A 22,366-nucleotide genomic window follows, 5' to 3' on the forward strand; every position below is an offset into this window, starting at 1 on the left:
AACAAAAATTGCATACCTCTAAGTAGATTTTGAACTCAGTAATTGTTTTATAGGAAGTTTTTCTCCTCAGACGTATCTACAAAATGCAACATGCATAATACTGCTAGATCTACACATTTCTTATTGACATATATATTTAAAAAGGAAAAAATAATTTTGCAAGGAACATGAAATTTAGCACCAGTCTTGATCTGATCTTTCTCTGGTAGGAAAAAAAGGCACCAAATACAGTCAGTTCATAGCCTCGGGTCAAAATATAGCACTCTTTATAACAAACCCTGGGTCCCTGAAATAATATTCCAATATAGGCTAAATTACGAAAGATATGTTGACCCATTACTGTCTAGCATTTTAGAACATACTATAGAAGATTACATTTGGTGAAGATAACAGTAGAAAAGGTTCATGTGTTTACACACATATTTAACAAATTGACTCTTCTAATAACTGACAGATACTGAAAAGTATTATCTGATAAAGAATAAAAGTCATGTATCAGAGGCTCCAAAATAGTGTCACAGATCTAATTTGATTTCTAAATGTTTTATATTGATAGTGATATCACTTACATGCTTAGCGACATTCAACTCCAAAATACTCTTCTTACAGCACCCATATCGAAAGGCTAGAAACATATTTAATTAGATTGGGAACTTGCAGGTTAACTCCTACACTATTGCCACACTCAACGGTAGCATTTTCAAAAACTCCAGCAGGACAAAAATTCATTGCCACTGTCCCTGTTCCACTAGGAAAGGGGTGCCTCTTACAGGAGTTGTTTAACACGTAAGCTGTAAGGTTAAGGCACAAGCATACAATCTCTTGTCAGTGATCATCCATCTTCCTGCCAAAGAAAACACAGATGAAAACAACCTCATCGTCAAGCTGCCAGTGTAATTTGAAAAGCCACTGGTGAAGCATATTAGTAAGTGTTCATTATTGTATATAGATTATAAATTTCTTCACTTTTTTCCTTTTTCAGATTATCCACAGGCCACAATAGTTAATATTCCATTTTTGTTTCTTTTAAATCCATTTATCAGAACAAAACACTTAAATTTTATCGATATTTCGACCCCCTTAACAACTTGTATTCCCTTGCCTTTTAATCCCAGAATCACCATTAACTCACTGACTAAGCAAGAATTAAGCTGGATTTTTAGTCAGACGCTGAAAGCTGAGGTAGGTGGACTGCCATGATCAAGTGAGTGTCATGATCAAGCACTTAGAAAGGTTTCATTTCATTCCCACTGTCTTTCCAACATACTAATAAAAGATTGAAATCTTGTTTCATAAATGAGGTAGCCTCCTATTTTATATCTGTCAAAAAAAAAAATAGTACCGTGGAGAATTTCCTTGAATGTATAGAGGCCAAGATGATTAATGTTTACTTTTAAAAAAATTAATAATTTTTTTTTTTGGCTGTGCCAGGCGGCATGCGCGATCTTAGTTTCCTGACCAGGGATCGAACCCATGCCCCCTGCATTAGGTGTGCGGAGTCTTAACCACTGGACCGCCAGGGAAGTCCCCCCAAATTAATAATTTTTAAAAGGACAAGCTAAATAGACTACTATGTCCCAAACATCAAGGTTTGGGTGATTCAAAGATGTGACAATGAATTGTTTCATGAGTCATAAGGAGTTATCTGATAAAATCCATATTAGGAATTATGATTCTAAGTTATGTGCAGGTTTCATATTTAGCTATGGGCATTTGGCCCTTTATTCTTGAAAATTGTAGCCTATCACTTGTCGTGTATTTATAAAACAAAGCATTAGTCTCTGCCAACAAATAAAATGATAAAATATGGCTGCGGCTGTCCCATCACAGCGAACCTGGGAGCTGTGTGTGTCTGTTCTCCACCTTATTATTCTTTGCTCCTTCTTTGCCAGCTACAATGAAGTTTTCAGTTAGAAATTTCCTGCAGAGTTTTAAATACTTATATAAATTAGTCACATATTTTAAAACTACGGACTTAATTAGCTTATACTTTCCACTTGTATCTCTAGACTCTGGGATGTTACTCTTAATACCGTTCACCATAAAGTGAAACCCAGCCTAAGGCAGGTTCATTAGGAACTGCATCCCAGAGGCCCACTACATTCCAAGGCATCCTCCATGATGTGCTTTCAGGACTATGATTTAGCAAAACTTTAATGGAATATGAAAATCAAAGTTTAAAAAGTGAGCTCTCTGAAAATATTTATATTAAGAACTTGACAGTCTTTCCTCTCAAAGCATTTACCTTAAACATTTAAAGTTTTATGTTAGCACAAAAGATGACAATTATATGAAACTTATTACCTCTCCCAGTTTTAATCATGTAATTAAAATTTTTTTCGGTGTATCATTAGAACTCTAAGTTGAAAGCTGAGAGCAAGCCATTCTCCAGGTTACACAAAATTGGATGGGGTTCCATCCTCTGAAATCATAGGGACTGGTAAGCAGTGCACCTAAGCAACCAGTAGCACTAAGCAAGGATGTTAATGGACTTTTCAGCAGGTTTTTGAAGGATGTGGGGAAGTAAAGGGAAAAATGATAAAGATAATATAAAAAGAGGCATACTAAAGGGTCTGAAAGTTTACCATCACCAGGAAGTCCTCAGAGCCACCCATGCTATAGGTTGCCTACCTCTAATCTCATACCACATTTTCTATTCAGTCTTACTTGATTTAACATCAAGAGTTATCTGGACATGGGACAGCTTACAAATAACAATGGCACAAATTAAAATGTTCTTAAGTGCAGTTAAAAGGATTATAATTACCAGAAGTAAACATATGTGTACTTTACAACCAAGTGTACATTGACTTTAAAAGTGTGAAGTTGAAGCTAACAGCATTAAAGGTTTTTTTTCCCATACTTGGGCAGAGCCCATGGGATCATCTGCAAACATGTATAAACAGATAATGCATGATCATGAAATGCAAATGAAGTCCTGTTTCTATTTATGAATAGAATTTGAAGCTTAAGGCAAGCACTATGCAGTTTTCAGTGGAAATTACACATCTTGTAGTAGGGCTATAGACTAAGCATTACAACTGTGATCAAAGAGATTTATAAATTTTGAATATAGTATCAATAATCTGGGTGGTTCATTATTACTTAAATGGATGCATCCCAGCAATGTCTACTGCAATAAAATTTAACCAGAATGTTTCTGTAAGATCCTTGGGCATCTGTTACAATAATACCCTATCCAGCCTTTCTGTAAAGTTGCTCCCCTTCTTATGCTATTGTTGGCCTCAAATGCCAGAACCTTTTAAATTTGAGTTTGCTGAGTCCTATCAGAATTAGGAGGATGAGATGAGAAAGCAGAGTTCTGTATCTATTCCTTTTTGGGGGTGGGGAGTGGGCAAGGAATAGCAACTTTATTCAGAAAGCCAGCCGAACAAGAAGACGGTGGACTCGTGTCCTTAGAACCATCATGCCTGAGTTAGAATTCAGGCTTCTTTTATACTAAAAGGGGAGGGAGTAAAGTCAAACATTTCCTGGTTCTCTTCAGCCTCCGGAGGGGATGTGTTAATTTCTTCCCCCGTGCAGTCATTCACAGGTGGGCCTGGTCAGGATGTTTCCTGTGAGCTAAACAAAGGTGTTTTATTTTATTTTTATTTATTTATTTATTTTCACAAACAAAAAAATTTTATTGTATTTGAATTATAATGTTGTGTGAATTTCTGCTGTACAGCGAAGTGACAGTTTGTATCTATTCTTTTAAACAAGTGTCTTGGACTGAACAAAAAAATGTAGGCCCATCAGGTCACTTAACTGCAATAGTTAACACTCTGTTCAGAAATTAGAAAGGATTTACTTTGAAAGACTAAAGTAATATTTCTTGGTCTAAAACAAATCTTTGTGAATATTAATATTTTTTATTTTCTTAGTATATATTTTAGACGTTTATAACTATTTGTACCAAACAACATATTACTAAATATGCATTTTATGGAATTTAGCATCTTACCTTTCATACTTTTTAACTTTATATTATTACAGCACAGAACTCCCCATAAGAGTCTATTTTAGTAGCGCCTTTTCAGTGTTATAGATCCTGTTTAATTCATTCCATTAAACTGAAAACTAACATATGTATAATATTATACATAAACAATATTCTGAGATCTAAGTTTTATTATAAATACTTGTCATGTTGCTCTTTTATCATGGAAAATAAGCAAGATCAAGTCTTTGAGTTTCAGATTATTACTTTTCTTCCCCTAAAATCAGCAAACATTTTGAAAGGAAAAACATTTTGGAGGTCTTTACAAAATAAATTTTCTATTTTAGATCTAGTCTTTCTGTAAAATTGGGGGGTAGTCAGGAGTTTATGCTGAAACTGTAGGAAAAATAAACATAATGGCAGGTTTGATGATTGTACTTAGTTGTATGGTTTTGCTGATTTCAAAAGCACTGATAATAATGAGGAAATAATGTTTTATATAACAGGGCATGAATAAATGAAGAACCTAATAATGTATTACATTATCATTTCTCAGTCATTTTGTAAAAGCTTAAAATAAGAACATGAAAGGGCAGCATGGTCAAAATGTAGATTTTTTTTTTTTTTTTTAATGCAACAGAACTTTCCAAAAAACAAATTATCTAAGTCCCCTGAATATGAAATGCGGAAGAATTGGAAGTAGTAAGTTGCAGAATGTCTCCAAGATCAAAATTATTTAAAGTTCTGTTAGAAATAAATTCCGTATTTAGTATTTACACTTTGAACCTTCAAGGTTGCAGGTGAGAAAGCTGATACTAAGAGGAAAAGTTATTGGGCTTTCCAGATGTGTAATTAACAGCCTCACTTTACTCCTCCCCCTGCCTGCCCTCCTCCCCCACCAACAACTACAAATCCATATGCTTTCCAGGCATCTCCATCCTCAGCTAGAGACAGGAATGGAAGGACTTTGCCTTTCACAAACGATCGAAGCTGAAAAGAGAAGTAGGGAGATAATAGGTTGCATTTCTCTCAGCACAGAGAATTTAGAAACAGGTGGATCCTGGAGGTGCTTTATAAAAAGACAGCATTTTCCCAGATGAACAAGCTACATTTGAGGAAGATCTAATATACATATGTATTTAGGATTTAAATATGCTTTGCACATATTAACTTAAAGAAAGACCTAAATAAGAAAGAAAAATGTACTAAAATATAATTTCAGGGATGAGGGACGTGTTCTGATGTTTTTTAGATGAGTATGGGTCATGCCATGACTTCGGTTTTAATTTTAAGTCTTTAAAACTCAAATAGCCTTCTTATATTTGTGTATAAAAATATTTTTTAAAATACAGGCAATGTTAAAGGGGAACACAATAGGATAAGTACATATGAATGCAAATTTTTGCCAGAAAGTTTTACCAATTTGAGCAATTCTTTCTATCAGAAATAGATATTTTCTTCACAAAGATGTTTTTTTCCCATTTGTGCCTAAAACTGCAACTTGATAACGTGCTCAGTAAGACTTTGTTTAAATATCAGGTCCTAGTGCAACAAATCAGAAGTCAGAAAAATTCTAAGTTAAAATGCCAGAATATCTTTCAATTCTTCTATTTTACTTTATTGTTACAATTTAAACAAATTCAGAAATCTGGGGTGTTTCTGGCTACTTGAGTAAAACACACTGCAAATCCAAAGGGGAAAAATGTAAATGGAAGAAATGTCTGATTTCTGAACTGCTCTGCCCTTATGAACAGGATTCTGTTCATTCCTGTTCATCTCACACACTGATTCTGAACACCTTGTCAGTACCTGCTCCAAGGAGGTCCCTTGACACTGGAGCAAGTCAGAATAACTTACTTACTTTCAAAGCTTATTTAAGAGCAGGCGAGCAATTTTAACATAGACTTGAGATTTAAGTAGATCTGATATTATCTAGAATCCAGGCTTAAATTTTGTTTCCAAATAGCAGAAGAAATTAAAACAGAGATACCAAAACTAAAAACACCATGTGAGACGACAAACAATATTTCCAGTCCTAACCAAACTGCAACCCTTTCAATATAGCTTGAGGTATTTTTAAATATTTGTATAAGCTAAATAGCGTTCACAGTTTCTCAAGTTACTTTTTACTGAGATAGCTTCATATTCTCATAGTATTTGACTTTCAGACAGGTTTTCTTGTACATGAAATTGAGTCTGAGTCTCTGGTCTCAGACTCATGGAAATATTGGACAGCTATTCAGTGGCAGAAAATGGTTCTTGTAGTAATAAGGGTTCTATTTCCCGATTATTGTGCTATTCCTAGGATGCGATTAAAAAAATAAGAAATTTGCAATTCATATAAAAGGAAAACTTGCTTAAACTTCTAAAAGCAAGTCCAGTCTGGTGGAGGTATATAAGACATTAAATAACAGAGTCAGATTCCTTTTTAAAGATTCCAGATGAGCTTGACAACAGAGAGTTCTGGTTCTCCAACATTTTCTCCATCTTTTCTCCTCCAGTGGTTTTATTGATCTCTCTTTGCTTCTTACTATGGATCCATGGGATAAAACAAAGGACAGCACCTCCAATAAGGGGAGGGATTCCAGCGAGGTAGAAGGCCACATCATAGGAGCCCAGCTTGTCACGGAGTAACCCTGGGAAGGGAAAAAACTGTCACCAGGAGAGAACAAGTATGGCTCTTGGGGTCTCAGATTAGTCACTCTGGTGGCCTACTGCCAACCTAGTATCTTCATCTCAGCAGGCTAGTTCAAACATCTCAGATATCAGACATTTTTAAGGAAATGGGTCTGAAATATAAACCTTTTCTGATATGAGGAAGGAAAAGATCGCATTTCTTTAATCTTGTTGCAAGTCTGTGACAGGCCTCTGAGTTTTCCTACCAAGATATTACATGGAAAAAATATTTGCAACCAAACGTTGGCTTTCTCAAAACCCTTCAGAGGCCATTTGGGATATTCTGACACATGGTGTAAAGGTCCCGTTTTAGCTGAAGGTGGACGGACCGTCAAGCTGAAACTTCTCTCATACACACAGACCTCAAAATGTCTACATTTCAAACCTTTCTTGGGCCTGTTTATGGAATAACATGAAACTATTTAAAAGTATAATCCAAAATCATGAAAAATTATAAATCTAAGAGTCAGGATGAAAAAAACTAGGTTGTTAAATACATTTTGGAAAGAAACTGAGGTTTGTCAGCACATGGGAGGAAAATATAAGAATATATGTGTGGTACTCTAATAGATCCTAGGGCTCTGCTTCTAAAAACTGTCAGAATACTCCTTATTCCTAATTTCTCTAACAAAATCCAGATTTAAAAAGTTATCTTAGTGTTTTAAACTTTTACTATACAACCTAAGTTATCTGAAATGTTCTAGGAACACATTGTACTGAATATCTGACTCTGCTAAGTAAACAGCTGAGGATTTGTTCAGGTAAGTACCAACATAAAAAAAAAAAAAAATGTGTACAGTCATTCCAAATAGAAACCTAAAATATACAACATATCTAAATATATGCTTTTCCTATCCCCTGAATCAGAATATTCTACATATAACTGAACCTTTCATCCTTATGAAAACAAATTAATATGTTTGGTTGTAATACTATGATCCCTCAGAACCTCCTGTTGTTCTTCTGCCTGCTTTGAAAGTTTCCTGTTAACTCCTTCATTCTTGATCTGTTATAGTCACTTCTAGTAGCAAACACCATTTCTACGAAAGTGCTGCTTGTAATTTGCTGTGGACTTGGAAACCCTAACAAACTAAGCTTGTAAGATGTAAACATAGTGTATTACCTGGGGGAGAGGGGAAGGACTGGAGGGTTTTCCCTAAAAGGAGACCGTGATCTTTAGAACTTATCTTTTATTTGGTCTGCTCAGTAGTGGTTCTGCTTGCTTGATACATGACTTGGTTCCCAACTGGCAAATTTGCTGATATGTGTGGTTCTGAATATGAGAATGAATTGAACTGAACTTTCACTGAGCCACTCAGATACCAGACACAGATGATAGTACATACATTTAAATTTTAGAATAATTTTATCAAATCTTATAATAATTTACAGTGGCACCAACTAATACTGAACGTGAGACATCTTTATACTATCATTCAGAAGATTTCTAAAGGTGAAATTCACATAACATAAAATTAACCATTTTAGTGGCATTTAGTATACTAACAATGTTGTACAACCACCACCTCTCTCTAGTTCCAAAATATTTTCATCACACCAAAAGAAAACTCCACACCCATTATGCAGTTACTCCCTAATCCCCCTTCCCTCCATCCCCTGGCAACCACCAATCTGTTCTCTGTCTCTATGGATTTACCTATTCTGGATATTTCACAGAAATAGAATCATATAATATGGGACCTTTTGTATTTGGCTTCTTTCACTTAGCACATGTTTGAGGTTCATCTACCTGGTAGCATGTATCAGTACAGCACTTCATTCCTTTTTATGGCTGAATAATACTCCACTGTATGGATATACCACATTTTGTTTATCCATTAATCTGCTGATGGACATTTGGGTTGTTTCTACTAAGTGTTATTTTTCATTAACTACTTCTCAGGGAGCTATGATCTCTTACACAAAGCATACATATTTAGAAATCTTTTAGAATCTTCACCTCTTCCTAAAAAGAAATCACACTGCTATTCCTCCAAAACACATACTAAGTGAAATATAGGAACTCTGAAAGCTCAAAGTCCAGAACCTAACTGCTACACATTTCACTGAGTGTTTTAGATATCAGTAAGAATAAGAGGACCTCATCGGCAAATTTTTCCAACATGCCATCTACAGCTGGTCTTATTAAAAATGTTATAGATAAGGCACATACAAAGCAAGACACCAGAAACCAATAAATCATAATATATTTAACATATAAGTGAGACTTAGGACCTACAGTAGAAAATGCTATGAATTAATATAATTTACCTGCAATGGGTGGGCCCACAGTCATGGGTATAGACATGAATCCGAGTAGAAATCCAATTGCTTGTGAGACATCCTGGGCACCAACTAACTCAAAGGCAATGGGGGCCATAATGGAAATGAAGCATCCATCGAAGAGACCCATGATGAGACAGACAGCAATGAGGGCCCCAAAGACGCTGCACAGGGGAATCATCATGGACATCAGACCAATGAAGAAAAAGGACAGGACCTAGGACAGACACCACAATGTCAACTCTGCTCTCGGGAAAAGTGAACGTCACGATTACTGAGCAACAGGCTTAGGACTTTTAAGTGGTTACTGGTCAGTCGCCTCCTCAGCCCAGTTCACCTTGATTTTATATACATAATCAACTCCCATAATCATCTCCCCCAAGTTCCCCTAGCACTTTCTCAATATTTCCATTAAGGGACAAGAAGAAAGTAAGGGGGGCTTCCCTGGTGGCACAGTGGTTGAGAATCTGCCTGCCAATAATGCAGGGAACACGGGTTCGAGCCCTGGTCTGGGAGGATCCCACATGCCACGGAGCAACTGGGCCCGTGAGCCACAATTACTGAGCCTGCGCTTCTGGAGCCTGTGCTCCGCAACAAGAGAGGCCGCGATAGTGAGAGGCCCGCGCACCGCGATGAAGAGTGGCCCCCGCTTGCCACAACTAGAGAAGGCCCTCGCACAGAAACGAAGACCCAACACAGCCATAAATAAATAAATAAACAAATACTTAAAAAAAAAAAAAAAGAAGAAGGTAAGGATTTAAAAAAAAATAAATTTATTATTGTTTTTTTTAATTTTATTTTTGGCTGCATTGGGTCTTCGTTGCTGCACGGGCTTTCTCTAGTTGCAGCGAGCGGGGGCTACTCTTCATTGCGGAGCGTGGGCTTCTCATGCAGTGGCTTCTTTTGTTGCAGAGCACGGGCTCTAGGCGCGTGGGCTTCAGTAGTTGTGGCACTTGGGCTCAGTAGTTGTGGCTCATGGGCTCTAGAGTGCAGGCTCAGTAGTTGCGGCGCACAGGCTCAGTTGCTCCACGGCATGTGGGATCTTCCCAGACCAGGGCTCGAACCCGTGTCCCCTGCATTGGCAAGCGGATTCTTAACCACTGCGCCACCAGGGAAGCCCAAAAGTAAGGATTTTTATATACTTACTTTTCTTTCCAGGCTGAAAGCTCTTTGAGATCAGAATCTGTACAAAAGTCATCTTTGAACTACATATTATAAGGTTTAAGGATCTTGTACCTGGTCAGTGCTCAATACATATTTGTTCTTTGAATATCAGCTCAAATTCACTCATCAGACATGATTTAAAAATTTTACCCTTGAAATTGAATGCACTTTACTGGTATTAGTCCTTTGCATAATGAAAATATGCCAGCCAGAACCGTCCTTCACATCACAGAACTTCTAGTTTGAAGAATACAGAGATGTAAGTTTTAGATATTTAAATAATCAATTTAGAATATAGTGCCTGCTAATATTCCAGACATGGTGAGCATAGGTAGATCAAGTGAGAGAGATTAAAATAAGTAACTATGATTTGATATTCTATAAATGTGTACTGAATTTTGATTATTCAAATTCCAATTAAATTTTGACTGTCAGAGGAAATATATGATGCATAATATGCAGTGAAAACAGTGAACACATTCTGCTATAACATCCTAAGAACTAATTTATATAATCCAGTTTTATTTACGGTATAAATCAATGACTATTATTACCAAAGAATATTTTCAAACATTATGTCTTTTGACGCTAAGTCACAGATATACCCTATTTAAGCACCCCAGAGTTAAGGCTGAGAAGTATTTTGCACCACTGAACACTTTCATTTTAGCGTTAGAGTAATTAATAGAATCAAACACTTGATTTTCCCTGCCATTTGGTAGCTACTGTGCTATGTTCTGTGTATGGTGCTATGTGAATAACATCTGGTTCCTACCCTTGGGTTGTGGGGAGATGACCATGTAAATAAATAAATGCATATGAAGTGTTCTAGATGTTGCTGTAGTTGTATATTCAAAGTATGGTGGGTACAAAAAAGGAAGGAGTGGCCAATTCAATAGCTTTTTTAGGCAAAGAACTAATTAAAATTGGATCATTCACTCATTAGTGGAAGAAATGTTTTAAAAAGAATCAGCTTTTTTAAAAAGTATTCATATAATAGCAACTATTATTTATTTAATGTTTATGAAATGCCAGGCATTTTTCTAAGGACTTTAGGTCGTGATTCTCATAACAATTTTATGAGATGGGTACTAATGTTTTCCCCATTTTACAGATGAAGAAAATGATGCTGGGAGGTTTAGTAACCCTGGATGGAGCCAGCCTGGAACCCATGGTCTGCCTGGGCAGTAGGTAGCAGGGAACGATGGAACAATTTCCAGAGGGTACCCTCCGATGACAGTGGGGCTGGGGAGGAAGGGAGAGGCCACATAAAGCAGCCATCTGGATCACCGTCTTCATCTGCTCTGTTTTTCCCAGGACCCACTAGGCACGTCTATGGCATACCAAGCTTGGTTGCACGCCTCAGGGCAGCCCCTCACAACCTTAGTGCACATCAAGATCACCTGAGGAACAGGGATCTGGGAACGGTGATTTTCACAAGCTCCCCAGGTGACTTTGACACAAGTTGTCCACTGACACCACAATAAGAAACATACTCTTGAAAAAGGTTTTAAACTCCAAGTTGGTCACTTTTTGACAACATCATATTATATAGCTGAGTCAATTTTTCTTCTTCATTATTAAAATATAGCTTTATGGTAGAATTATAATTAGTTTAAGACTCTGAGTCGGCTATTTGAAAAATAAGTCTGGCACTTCACATTTTCTAAAGAAGATAATCTCCACATTCTGATTTTTTATGTTCTACTTAAACATCCTTTTCTCCAATCCAATTTCCCTCAAAGCGTAAGCATAATTTCTTAGTGGTGGGTAATTACTGGGTTTGCAGCCTATAGATTGGAAAGAACTAATAAGGCTCAGAGGGACAGACCAGGTTCTAGCTCTCTGTGACCTTGATAAAAAGACTCCCTGATGCTGCCCATCTACACAAAAAGAGATTTAAAGATAAATCAGAATGTAGAAAGTGGGTTGAAACTAGCAAGTAAGTGAAGATTTGAGTTATTTTTATTGAAAAACTAATAAAGACAAATCCTAATATTATTAATTAGATACATTTTTACTCTATCTACAAACACAAAAGGAGATAAATACTTGAATCTTAGAAATGTATCTATCATTACAAATTCCAGAGAACCTGGAGTAAAATGTTAGGACATCACGGGGCCAGATGCAATGCGTTTAATTGGTAAAGCCGTATACCAAATATTCCCAACCACACAACTGTAATTCTACTAGGTTAGCTTTCAATGTGCTTCCTACTCTTTTACTATTTTGTTCAGAACAAATCTCTTCCAAGGTAAGACAACCAGAGTGACTGTTGAAAGCTTAGCACAAAGTCATTTTTGCTCAATAAACAAATGTTTTCTTGGACCAATTTATGTAACATGAGACCGAGGCACTTATGGTAGTTATCCTGATCTTTCTATCCATTTTTGGCCCCTTCAAATTTTTGTTCTTTGGTCAGTTTTGTAAGAAATCATATAAGAGGGGCTTCCCCGGTGGCACAGTGGTTAAGAATCCGCCTGCCAATGCAGGGGACACGGGTTCGAGCCCTGGTCCGGGAAGATCCCACATGCCGCGGAGCAACTAAGCCCATGTGCCACAACTACTGAGCCTGCACTCTACAGCCCATGAGCCACAACTACTGAGCCCAAGTGCCACAACTACTGCAGCCCACCTGCCTAGAGGCCAAGCTCTGCAACAAGAGAAGCCACCGCAATGAGAAGCCTGCACACCGCAACGAAGAGTAGCCCCTGCTTGCCGCAACTAGAGAAAGCCTATGGGCAGCAACATCTTCGTTGCCTTTTGCCAACGCAGCCAAAAATTAATTAATTAATTATTTTAAAAAAGAATTGCTAGTGTATAGATACACAATGGATTTTTTAAAAAAAGAAATCATATAAGAGTTTCAAATTTATTATTATATATTTTGAGCATATTACTTAATACTTTACCTGACTGCAAGTTCTCCTTTTCTCAATTCAAATTATGTTAATTTATATTCTCTTTTTCAAATATTTAAAACTGTTAAATTTTAATAACAATTGTTAAATAAAAATTATTAGTTGTTATTTAAAAGTAAAATTTCTTGGTTTTTCTTTAAGAATTGAATTTATAGAAATTTACACATTTATTCTTTAGCATTTCTCAGAAAATACCTAGCTACTTCTGCCTTATTTGTAGCTATAGTAGTGAGAAACACTGCTCTTTCTCAGCAGATGTAACTACCCCAAATGTAGCTAAATTAGGAGGTAAGCAGGCCAAGCTGGTGAGGACATACATAGTCCCCACATGCATAGTCCCCACATGCAGGGACATTTGAGCCACAAGGAGCACAGGCCAAGGTTTAGCACACTGCGTGTAGGAGGTTCATCACTTCCCAAAACATCTACTGATCTGTAGATACTAGGCCCCAGTTTGAAAGGTGAATAAATTTAGTATCACATACAATCTTTTTTCCACACCAAACGCAGTAGCTCTGGTTAGATTTAAATAAGAGATTCAAAGGTTCCTAATCCTCTTCTAGGCTCTGGCACTGACATTTAATAAGGCATTGACTGTTGAGATGTCTTCCTTGCTTTTGTTTCTTAAAACCATACATGGAAATATCTTCTGTCATAATTTAACAGGCTCTAGAAGAATAACCCCCCGCTTAAGTTAGTTTATGTACCTAAGAACAAACAAAAAAAAAAAAAAATGGGTTTTTTTTGCTATTACCGTTCCCATTTCTGTCACAAAGAGAGCATTTTTAGAGAACTGTCAGGGGAAGTTTTGCTCAGGAATCTAAGTATATGACTGAAGAGGAAAAATGAGCTGCACCTGAATAGCAGAAGGCACTTTCGGAGGCAAGAGCACAATTGGCCACAGTTAGAATCAAGGGTTGCTCCTATAAATTTATTCACTATAAAGTTTCCAGACTTTCAGAGCCTCTGGCTAGGAACCCAGTAGTTGGCAGCAGAGATCTGCAGGTCCATCACACTAAAGGGAAGTGTTTAGGGCACAGCCAAGTGGCTGGCTTCTTCTAAAGCACACAGTTCTCTGGAAGTGCTGCACAGGGAGTCTGTCCCACTTTCCCCACGGCACATGAGTACCACCGTTTCTGCCTGGACGGAGAACTGGCCCCAGTGCCACAGCCCAGGCGAGAACAGAGAATCATCGTCTGATTCCTTATTCAGGCCGGGGAACTACTAAATATTTGGATACCATTTGGGAAATAGCTTATGTTTGGTAAAACATGTACCTTATCCCAATGTATCTTTAGGAAAACATAAAATGCTAAAAGGGAACAAAAAGCAACAACAACAGCAACAACAAAAAAAAGAAAACTGGACAAGGCTGATCAGTTCATTCTACTTCAACCAGAAGAGGAAGCTTACACAGGAAGTTGGATCCAAAAGTGATTAGTTTTTCTAAAATCCAAAAAGTTTTCTGAATTTCAAAAGTAACTCATGAATACATTCTTGAAAAATTTCAAACCTTAGAAAAATATATAAAGTAATATATGAAAGTCTCCCTTCAACCCCCTCCCACCCTCAACCCATTCCCACTTTCCTCGTCAGGAATAACCGCTCAACAATTTGGTGAGCCTCCTAGACCTCTTCTGTGTACACACATGTTGTTTGGGTTTGTCTGCTTTACATACATGGATATGACGTCCACACTTCAGTATGTCCATGGCACAGAGAAATCTGACACGATGGGAAAGTGATCTAAACCCAAAGTTTTTTATTCTGTCATTAGAGTTACAACTTACAAACCTTTGAAAATTTCACACTTTTGAAACAGTTACATATTAAACATACAAATCTGCAGTAATTTAATGGTGACTAGAAAGACAGGTCTGTGAAGTTAAGAAAGATGACTGAGAAGATACCAGGACACAGCCTTTCCCCTCCTAATAAAGTACTCCAGGAACCCTTGCAAAGATTTTCTTTAACCATCATTATTCTATATAATGCAGTTCGGTCTCTTTGCTCGGCATTTAGAATTGTTAGGCTGAAAATACCTGGAACCCAGGACCCTGATGGAAGTTTAAATTCAGAACTCTTAAGCAGAAGTGTAAGATATATTCCTAAATGCTGTTACCTATAAGCAAAGATCCCCAAATCAGGATAACTAAGGTCTGCTTCTTGATACCTGTTCCAAACCAGGATCTGCCTCAGTATTTAATAGAATACTAAAACAATAAAAGCAAGGATCTATTAATAATCCACTCTGGGCTGGCACTTTAAATAAGCTGTCACCAGGACTTCCCTGGTGACACAGTGGTTAAGAATCTGCCCGCCAGCGCAGGGGACATGGGTTCAAGCCCTGGTCCGGGAAGATCCCACATGCCGTGGAGCAACTAAGCCCATGCGCCACAACTACCGAGCCTGCGCTCTAGAGCCCGTGAGCCACACCTACTGAGCCCGCGAGCCACACCTACTGAGCCCACGAGCCACGACTACTGAAGCCTGCGCGCCTAGAGCCTGTGCTCCGCAACAAGAGAAGCCAACGCAATGAGAAGCCTGCGCACCACAACGAAAAGTAGCCCCCGCTCGCCGCAACTAGAGAAAGCCTGTGTGCAGCAACAAAGACCCAACAGCCAAAAATAAATTAAATTAAATAAATAAATAAATTTAAATAAATAAATAAATAAATAAATAAGCAAGCAAGCAAGCTGTCACCATGAGTCCTCACACAGCCCTCTGCCAGATCTAGAGACAAGTCATATCACACTCCAGAGCCTGTGCTTTTCTACTCTGCAGCCTCCCAAACCCAAGATGACTGTGCCCCAAAAGTAGACCATGTGGGAGGCTGTGAAGTGTGTTCTGGGCCCGGAGGCTACTCAGAACCCGTGTGATGGGGACAGAGAGGGAGGGGAACTGCCGTGGCCCCACCAGGCTGAGCTGTAACAGACGAAAGCAGGGAGCAGGCATGTCTGAGAAAACACAGCACCAACGAAAGGCAGGAGAGGAAGGTAAGCAGCAGAAGCATTCCAACCCTTAAAGGCCGCCAAAGGGCGGACAGCCAGGCAGGGAGAGAGGGAGAGGGAGAGAAGGAAGAATAAGCAAACAGGCAGAGCTGGAGTTGGTCGCAGCAGAAAAGAAAGAGCCAAGAATCAAAACCCACACTGAATGTTTGGGAGTTGGGGCAGGGAAGCCAGGAAAAAGGAGGGACAGAGCGGGGTGGTGAGCCCAGCCGCCTGCGTGGGGTAGGCCTGCGTTGGCCCCTGTGCTGTCGGTGGCTCCCAGCAGCACAGGACACACTGAAGGCCGCCTTTCTCCTCCGCGGGCCTCCCCGGGCTGGACTGCAGTCATCTCGCCTGTGACTCAGCCCGTACTACCAGGTGCTACACACACTGCACCACATTTGGATGAAAAAAATCAGATGCGACCTAAAAGAAGCCAGGCTGTGACTAACCTTTCATCCAAAATGAAATTACTGATTCTAAACGCACTGCTGTGTAACTGCAGACCAAACATGGGACAAGCTAGGAAAGGCTATATTTTCTTTCATAAATCACATGAAATACTAACATATGTGCCCCCAATATGTTGTAAGTGACCCGACTGCCCTGCCTGTAGGGGGAAACTTTCTAAAGTTATAGTTGTTCCGGAGTAAAGTGCTGATGTGTAAAACATACCATGACCTCATCCATCACAGCACCTTAGTCTGGGCCCCCATCGCCTCTACCCGGACACAGTATTGGCCTCCTAACTGGTCTGCCTCCCTCCAGCACTCCTGCTTCCCTCCCAGTAATACAGCCTCCACACACAGAGCGACCACAGCGACTTTAAAATGTAAAATCCCGTCATTCTCCAACAAAGACCTACTAGCTTCAAGTAAAATGTCTGCATCAGGGATTTCAAGGCCCTGTTTAATCTGGGCCCTCCTCTTCCCATGCCCTGCTCTTCCCAACCTCTTCCCAGGCCACTCTCCCTGTCTTCTTGAGTTCCCACTCACGCCCAGCTTTCTCCTGCCTCAATCTTGCTCCAGGAACTCAGGGACCACGTCTGTCTTGTTTGTATCACCCCCACCAGGGTCTGGGCTGGTGCTTGGGGCACACAATGGGCACTCCTTTTTTATTTTAATAAATGAAAGGAAGCCAAAAGTCTGTAATACAACCAATTTCCATTAGAGGGCTCCCTTGACACTTGAGAACAAGACAATGTTCTGCTAAGTGTTCGACAGGGATATCAGCAGTTGGGTATTAATAAAAGGGGGAATGATCCTAACACAGTGAACATTTTAAAAAGTAGCACTCTACCAGCTGTCTGCACTTCCTTCTAGCTGTGTGACCAGACTCCTTCCTGCGGCTCTCTGCCTGGCGCTATACACAAACACCCACAGTGAGGTAGCCTCTCTGTTCTTCCGCGTTGGCATCCATAAGTGGAAACAGCGACGGTACCTTCCTCAAAGGGCTGGGCAAGGAGGAAAGAAGATAGTGTATGTACAGCATTCAGTTCATCGTCTGGCACATGGAAGTGCTCAGTAAATGGTGATGGTTACTACTTCAAATCAATTAAAGGCAATTTATCTGTAATAAATGTCTTTTCCAACCATGTCCTTCGCCCAAGTTCTACCTTTCCTTCAAGGCCCTGCTCAGGTACTGCCCCTCATCTCTACAGTGAACAGACGTGCTCAATCCCCAGTCCCAAGCCCCCCTTTTGTCTCTCCTTTACCTTCCTTCCACAGCCAATCCCTTGACAAAGTTGCCTGTATTTCCATTCAATCAGCTGATCATGATCAGTCGTTTGCACCTGCCACTCCACTGAAACTCCCCTCTGCTGCTAAATCCAGTGAAAACCTATTAGTCTTTAACGTGCCTGCCTTCTCACTAGTTACTGACACTGCTGACCACTCCTGCGCCTGGAAACATTATGTGCCTTGCTTTTTTCCTACCAGTCTGGCCACTCCCTTTCAGTGTCCCCTGCACACGCTCTACTCACCCCATACAAGCCCACGAATGCCAAAGTCCCACAGGTCTCTTAGCCACGCTCTCCCACGAGCTCCAAACTCAACTTGGCTTTCCCACAAGCACTACCAACGTAACATGGCAAAAACAAACTCATCATCTTACTCTGTTCTACTGAATTACTGATCTCGATAAAATAGCAAAACCTTCCACTGTTACCTGAGCCACAAATCTCAGACCCAGCTTAGGTGGCTCCACTGAATTCTCATTTCCTGTATCCCTGTGTTTGATCCCAACATCTCTGCCCTGGTTCCTCCTGCCTAGACTATTTCAGTATTCTCCAACTAGTCCCTGTGCCTCCGCTTTTTAAAAAAATAATAATAATAGCTTTATTGAAATATAAATTCACATACCAAAAAATTCACCCACCCATTTAAAGTGCACAATTCACAGTGGGTTTTAGTTTAATAACAAGATTGTACAACCATCACTACCATCTAGTTTTAGAATATTTACATCACCCCAAAAGAAACCCCATATCCAGGAGCAGTCACTCCCCATACCCTCCTTCCCACAGCCGCTGGCAACCACTAAGCTACACTTTCTATCTCTGGATCTGCCTATTCTGGACACTTCGTATAAAGAGAACCACACGATATGTGGCCTTTTGTGACTGTCTGAACTCTTGCCCTTCCTCCTCTGCATTCCACCCTTCACAGTCACTAGGTTAAGCTTTATAAAATACAACTCATGTCATGTCACTCCCTGGCTTAAAATCCTTAATGGCTCCTGGTAGATTTCAGCATACAGTTCAGCCTCTTCTGTGCTCATAAAGGCCGTTCCCAACTTGACTCCTGCCTATCCCTCAGCCAATCAATCTACTATTCTCTCTTTAGTCCATTCAAACATTGTTTCCCAGACCTAACATCTCTTTGCCCGTGTGGCTTCCTCTGCTTGCAACAAACACCCTTTTCTGTCTTCCTTATCTATTTAACTATTACTCACCTCTTAACACTCCGCCAGCCCAGGAAGCCTGCTCAGACCTCCTCCAGTGGTTTAGATGCTTTGCGCCTATGTTTCTATGGTACCCATCTAGCATACCATTATTCCACTGTGCTGCAGCACTGCTTTATCTGTCTTCCCAGGAGACCATTAACTACTGAGCACACAGACCATATTTCATCTGTAGCGTTTAGCACAGTGTCTGGCACGGAGGAGTCACTTAAATACTTGTCAAATAAGTGTCGACGTGATCTTGGAATAGCACACCCCACAATACCCAGGAGGCGATCTGCAGTAAAGAAACTCAAAAGACACGCACACCCCTGAATTTCACAGGGTATTGCAAAAGGCACGTGACTATGAGAACTATGCCAAAAATAAAGCATTCTTAGAAAAAGCAATGGGCAAAAACCATTTTGGTTTGGTGGAGTTCCATGACAAGACAAAGATTGTTGTTTGTTCGCCAATTTCTCATGTTGAAAACCCAAAACTCATAACTGATTTTGCCCTTGAAAGACTGCTTGTAAAAGTTAAGTTCTAGAAAATATTTCTCATTTTTACAGAAGAATTTAAGCAAATAAGTACATATAATGAGCCATTAGGTGATAAGGATAAATTTGCTGGAGGAAAAAAAGGCTTATTAAGAAAGTACCTGTAGATAAACTTTCTTCACACCAGGCACATAATCTGCGATCCGGCCGAAGAGCAGCCGTCCAACTCCTGAAGTGATGCCAATGCACATGAGAACCACCTCTTTATTTTTCTCATCTTGAAACCTTTCATTCACGTGTTTCATCTGTAGACCAAAGAGAAAGAAGCCACACTAAATATGGTAGGAAAACTGGACAAGTTTTGAAGCTTTGTACAAATGCCTTTGTGTCTCTACCATGTTATGGACTCTCATCCCCTTCCAAATTCAAATATTTATAAAATTTGTTCTGTAAAAAAAATATATAAAATTTTTCATGAGAACACATGAAGAAAAGCTAACATGGTTTCGCTTGTTTATAAATGAAATAAGAATTTTTATAAGAGGGTTTAAAAAACATTTTTAATAAAAAGTAACCAGCACACCCTTTATCAGTTACCACTGGGCCATGAGCTAAAGGAAGAGACCTTTGAACACACCGTGCCACCTTGTCCTCACAAGGTCACCCAAGGATCCGGCCATCATCTGCTCCCCTGAAAGGCAGTTTAAGGCTCAATTCTGGAGTTTCGTCTCTTCTAGGAGGACCTGAACCAAACTGAAATAAGTTATACTGGAGCTTACAGGATAAAAGCATAAGGTTCTCGGCCTGAGGATTTGCCTATTTGTGTGGCATTAGAACAGAAAACAATAGAGTCCGTTTAACAGAAAGAAGAAAGGCCTGGAGAGAGAATGTTTGCATTTAAGTCCTGGTTCCATTCCTTGCTAGCCTTGTGACCTTGGGTAAGTTGTTAACCTCTAGGGCCTCAGTCTCCTTGTCTGTAAACTGCAGACAGCAACAGTACTTCAAGAGGGTGCTTGTGAAGATTAAATAAAATACCTCTGTAAAGAACTTAGTGCCTGACACACAGTTAAGAGTGATATTAATTTTAGCCTTTTTTTTTTAAAGTACCTTTTCCCTCAATTTACAGTCTACTTAGAATAGTGACTGCAAATCTACAACCCGACAATGTTTTAAAAGGAGTGTGACTGGCAGGTGTTATAATGGGTGACAAAACCTGTGGCTTAGCACCCACTGTCTAACACAAGCTTTGCTCCCACGGCCCCTAAGTTCCACGCTTCCCACCTCTTGCTCAGCGCTTCCACTTTCTCAGTGATCACCTATCTGTGCTCACAGCAAGGAGAAAAAGCATGTCTGTACTCCCACTGCTTTCTCTGAAATCACTGAGCTATTGTAACAAACAGTTGTTTCAAACAATCAGACTCACTGTCCCCTACACCAAACGCTGGCCTGAATTCTGAAAGCCTGCAAAGCAAATTTGCCGGAAAGCACGATGGCCCAGCTGGTACCCTGCCGCACTCACCCCCTCACAGCCTGCCTCCCTCCGTTTCAGTTACCACCACTACTGCTGGCCCAACTACCCAGGTTTAGAAACTGGACAACCATCCTAGATTACCCCCTCCCTCCCTTCAGATCCAGCAGTCACCACCCAGTTCTGATGATTTTACCTCCTAAATCTCTCAGACACTCTTCCTTTGGTCCATGTCCCCCACGGTGTTTGAGTCTGGGTTATCACTCCTCACCTGGACCCCTACAACAGCCTTTAACGTGCTTCATGCTACAGCCCCCACTCCTGAATCTCTAACCTGCATTCTCTGAGACCACCTGATTAAGTTCAAAATTAAAAATAACACTGCTCTGCTATGACCCCACAGCCTTCAGGGTAAAGCTCAAACTCCTGGTTTGACCGGTAAAGCCTCCCTACTTTGCTGCCGAGCCTCACCATGTCAGCACTGTGCTGTCCAGTACAGTAGGTGCTAGCCACGCGTGGGCTATCCAGCACTTGAAATGTGGCTAGTTTGAACTGAGATGTGCTTTAAGTGTAAAACACAAAAAAAAAATTTTAGAAAACTTAGTGGAAAAAAAACCACACAAAATATCTCAATAATTTTAAAACACTGATTGCATGTTAGAATAATATTTTGGCTATATTTGCGAAATAAAATATATTATGAAACTAATTTCATTTGTTTTTTTTTTTAACTTTTAAAAATATGGCTACTAGAAAATTTAAAATTACATATGTGGCTTGCATTATATTTCTATTGAAGAGTGCTGGTCTAAGAAATTCACTTGTGGCCACAAAGATAAAACAGCTATTGATAAAAGTGACCTCAAACTGGCTAATTCCTCCAAGTCCTTATCAGAGATGGATTCCAGCTCAATTCTGAAGAAAACAAATAACCTGATCTAAGGCAGGTGAGATAATAATTATGTGTATTCATCAGCTTTATTTGGAATTTGAATCCAGACTCTGATGTATTAATCCACTTTAGGAAACACCCAAAGGATCTAGAATAACTTTTTAAGACATTCTTTAGTATTCAAAAAAGACTGAATATGCTAGTCATTCTTTTGATGAAACTAAGAACACCTGTCTGCCAAATTGCTATTATCCTTTATTAGTGGTTTATTTTTTTCCCCCTGCTCTACACTTTGTAATCCTTAAAAGAAATAATGAGGTGAAATGTTTTGGGTCTCTTGAAATAAGGTAAATTTGGTAAATTCAAATTACGCTTAAGTGGAAACTTACTTCTTCAGCTATAAGAGGCATTATTTCATTGAATTTTATTATTGTTGTCATTGTTTAAGTAAAGCAAGAACTTCAGCTTCTAATACCTCCTTCCCTACCCTCAGCCAAAATTTGCAAAATAAAGTTGTGGTTTATTTTGGTTTTGTTTTTTGGGTTTTTGTCAGGAAGTAAGGGAATCTGGGTGATTGGAGAATGGAATCTGG

At 39.4% G+C, this 22,366-nt stretch overlaps 1 protein-coding gene across 1 annotated transcript in view; it reads right to left on the reverse strand.

The window, feature by feature from the left end:
- Nucleotides 1-3,904: 3,904 nt before the first annotated feature.
- SLC16A10 (solute carrier family 16 member 10) overlaps nucleotides 3,905-22,366 on the reverse strand; it is a 131,994-nt gene continuing 113,532 nt past the window's right edge. The window contains exons 4-6 of the mRNA XM_059941403.1: nucleotides 19,576-19,719; nucleotides 8,888-9,116; nucleotides 3,905-6,576 (exon numbers count right to left, since the gene is read on the reverse strand). Of these exons, the coding sequence (XP_059797386.1) occupies nucleotides 6,344-6,576; nucleotides 8,888-9,116; nucleotides 19,576-19,719 (606 nt within the window). The 3' untranslated portion in view covers nucleotides 3,905-6,343. The remainder of the gene's footprint in view (nucleotides 6,577-8,887; nucleotides 9,117-19,575; nucleotides 19,720-22,366) is intronic.

Source organism: Balaenoptera ricei, chromosome 12 (genome assembly GCF_028023285.1).
Source record: "Balaenoptera ricei isolate mBalRic1 chromosome 12, mBalRic1.hap2, whole genome shotgun sequence".
Taxonomy (NCBI): Eukaryota; Metazoa; Chordata; class Mammalia; order Artiodactyla; family Balaenopteridae; genus Balaenoptera; species Balaenoptera ricei.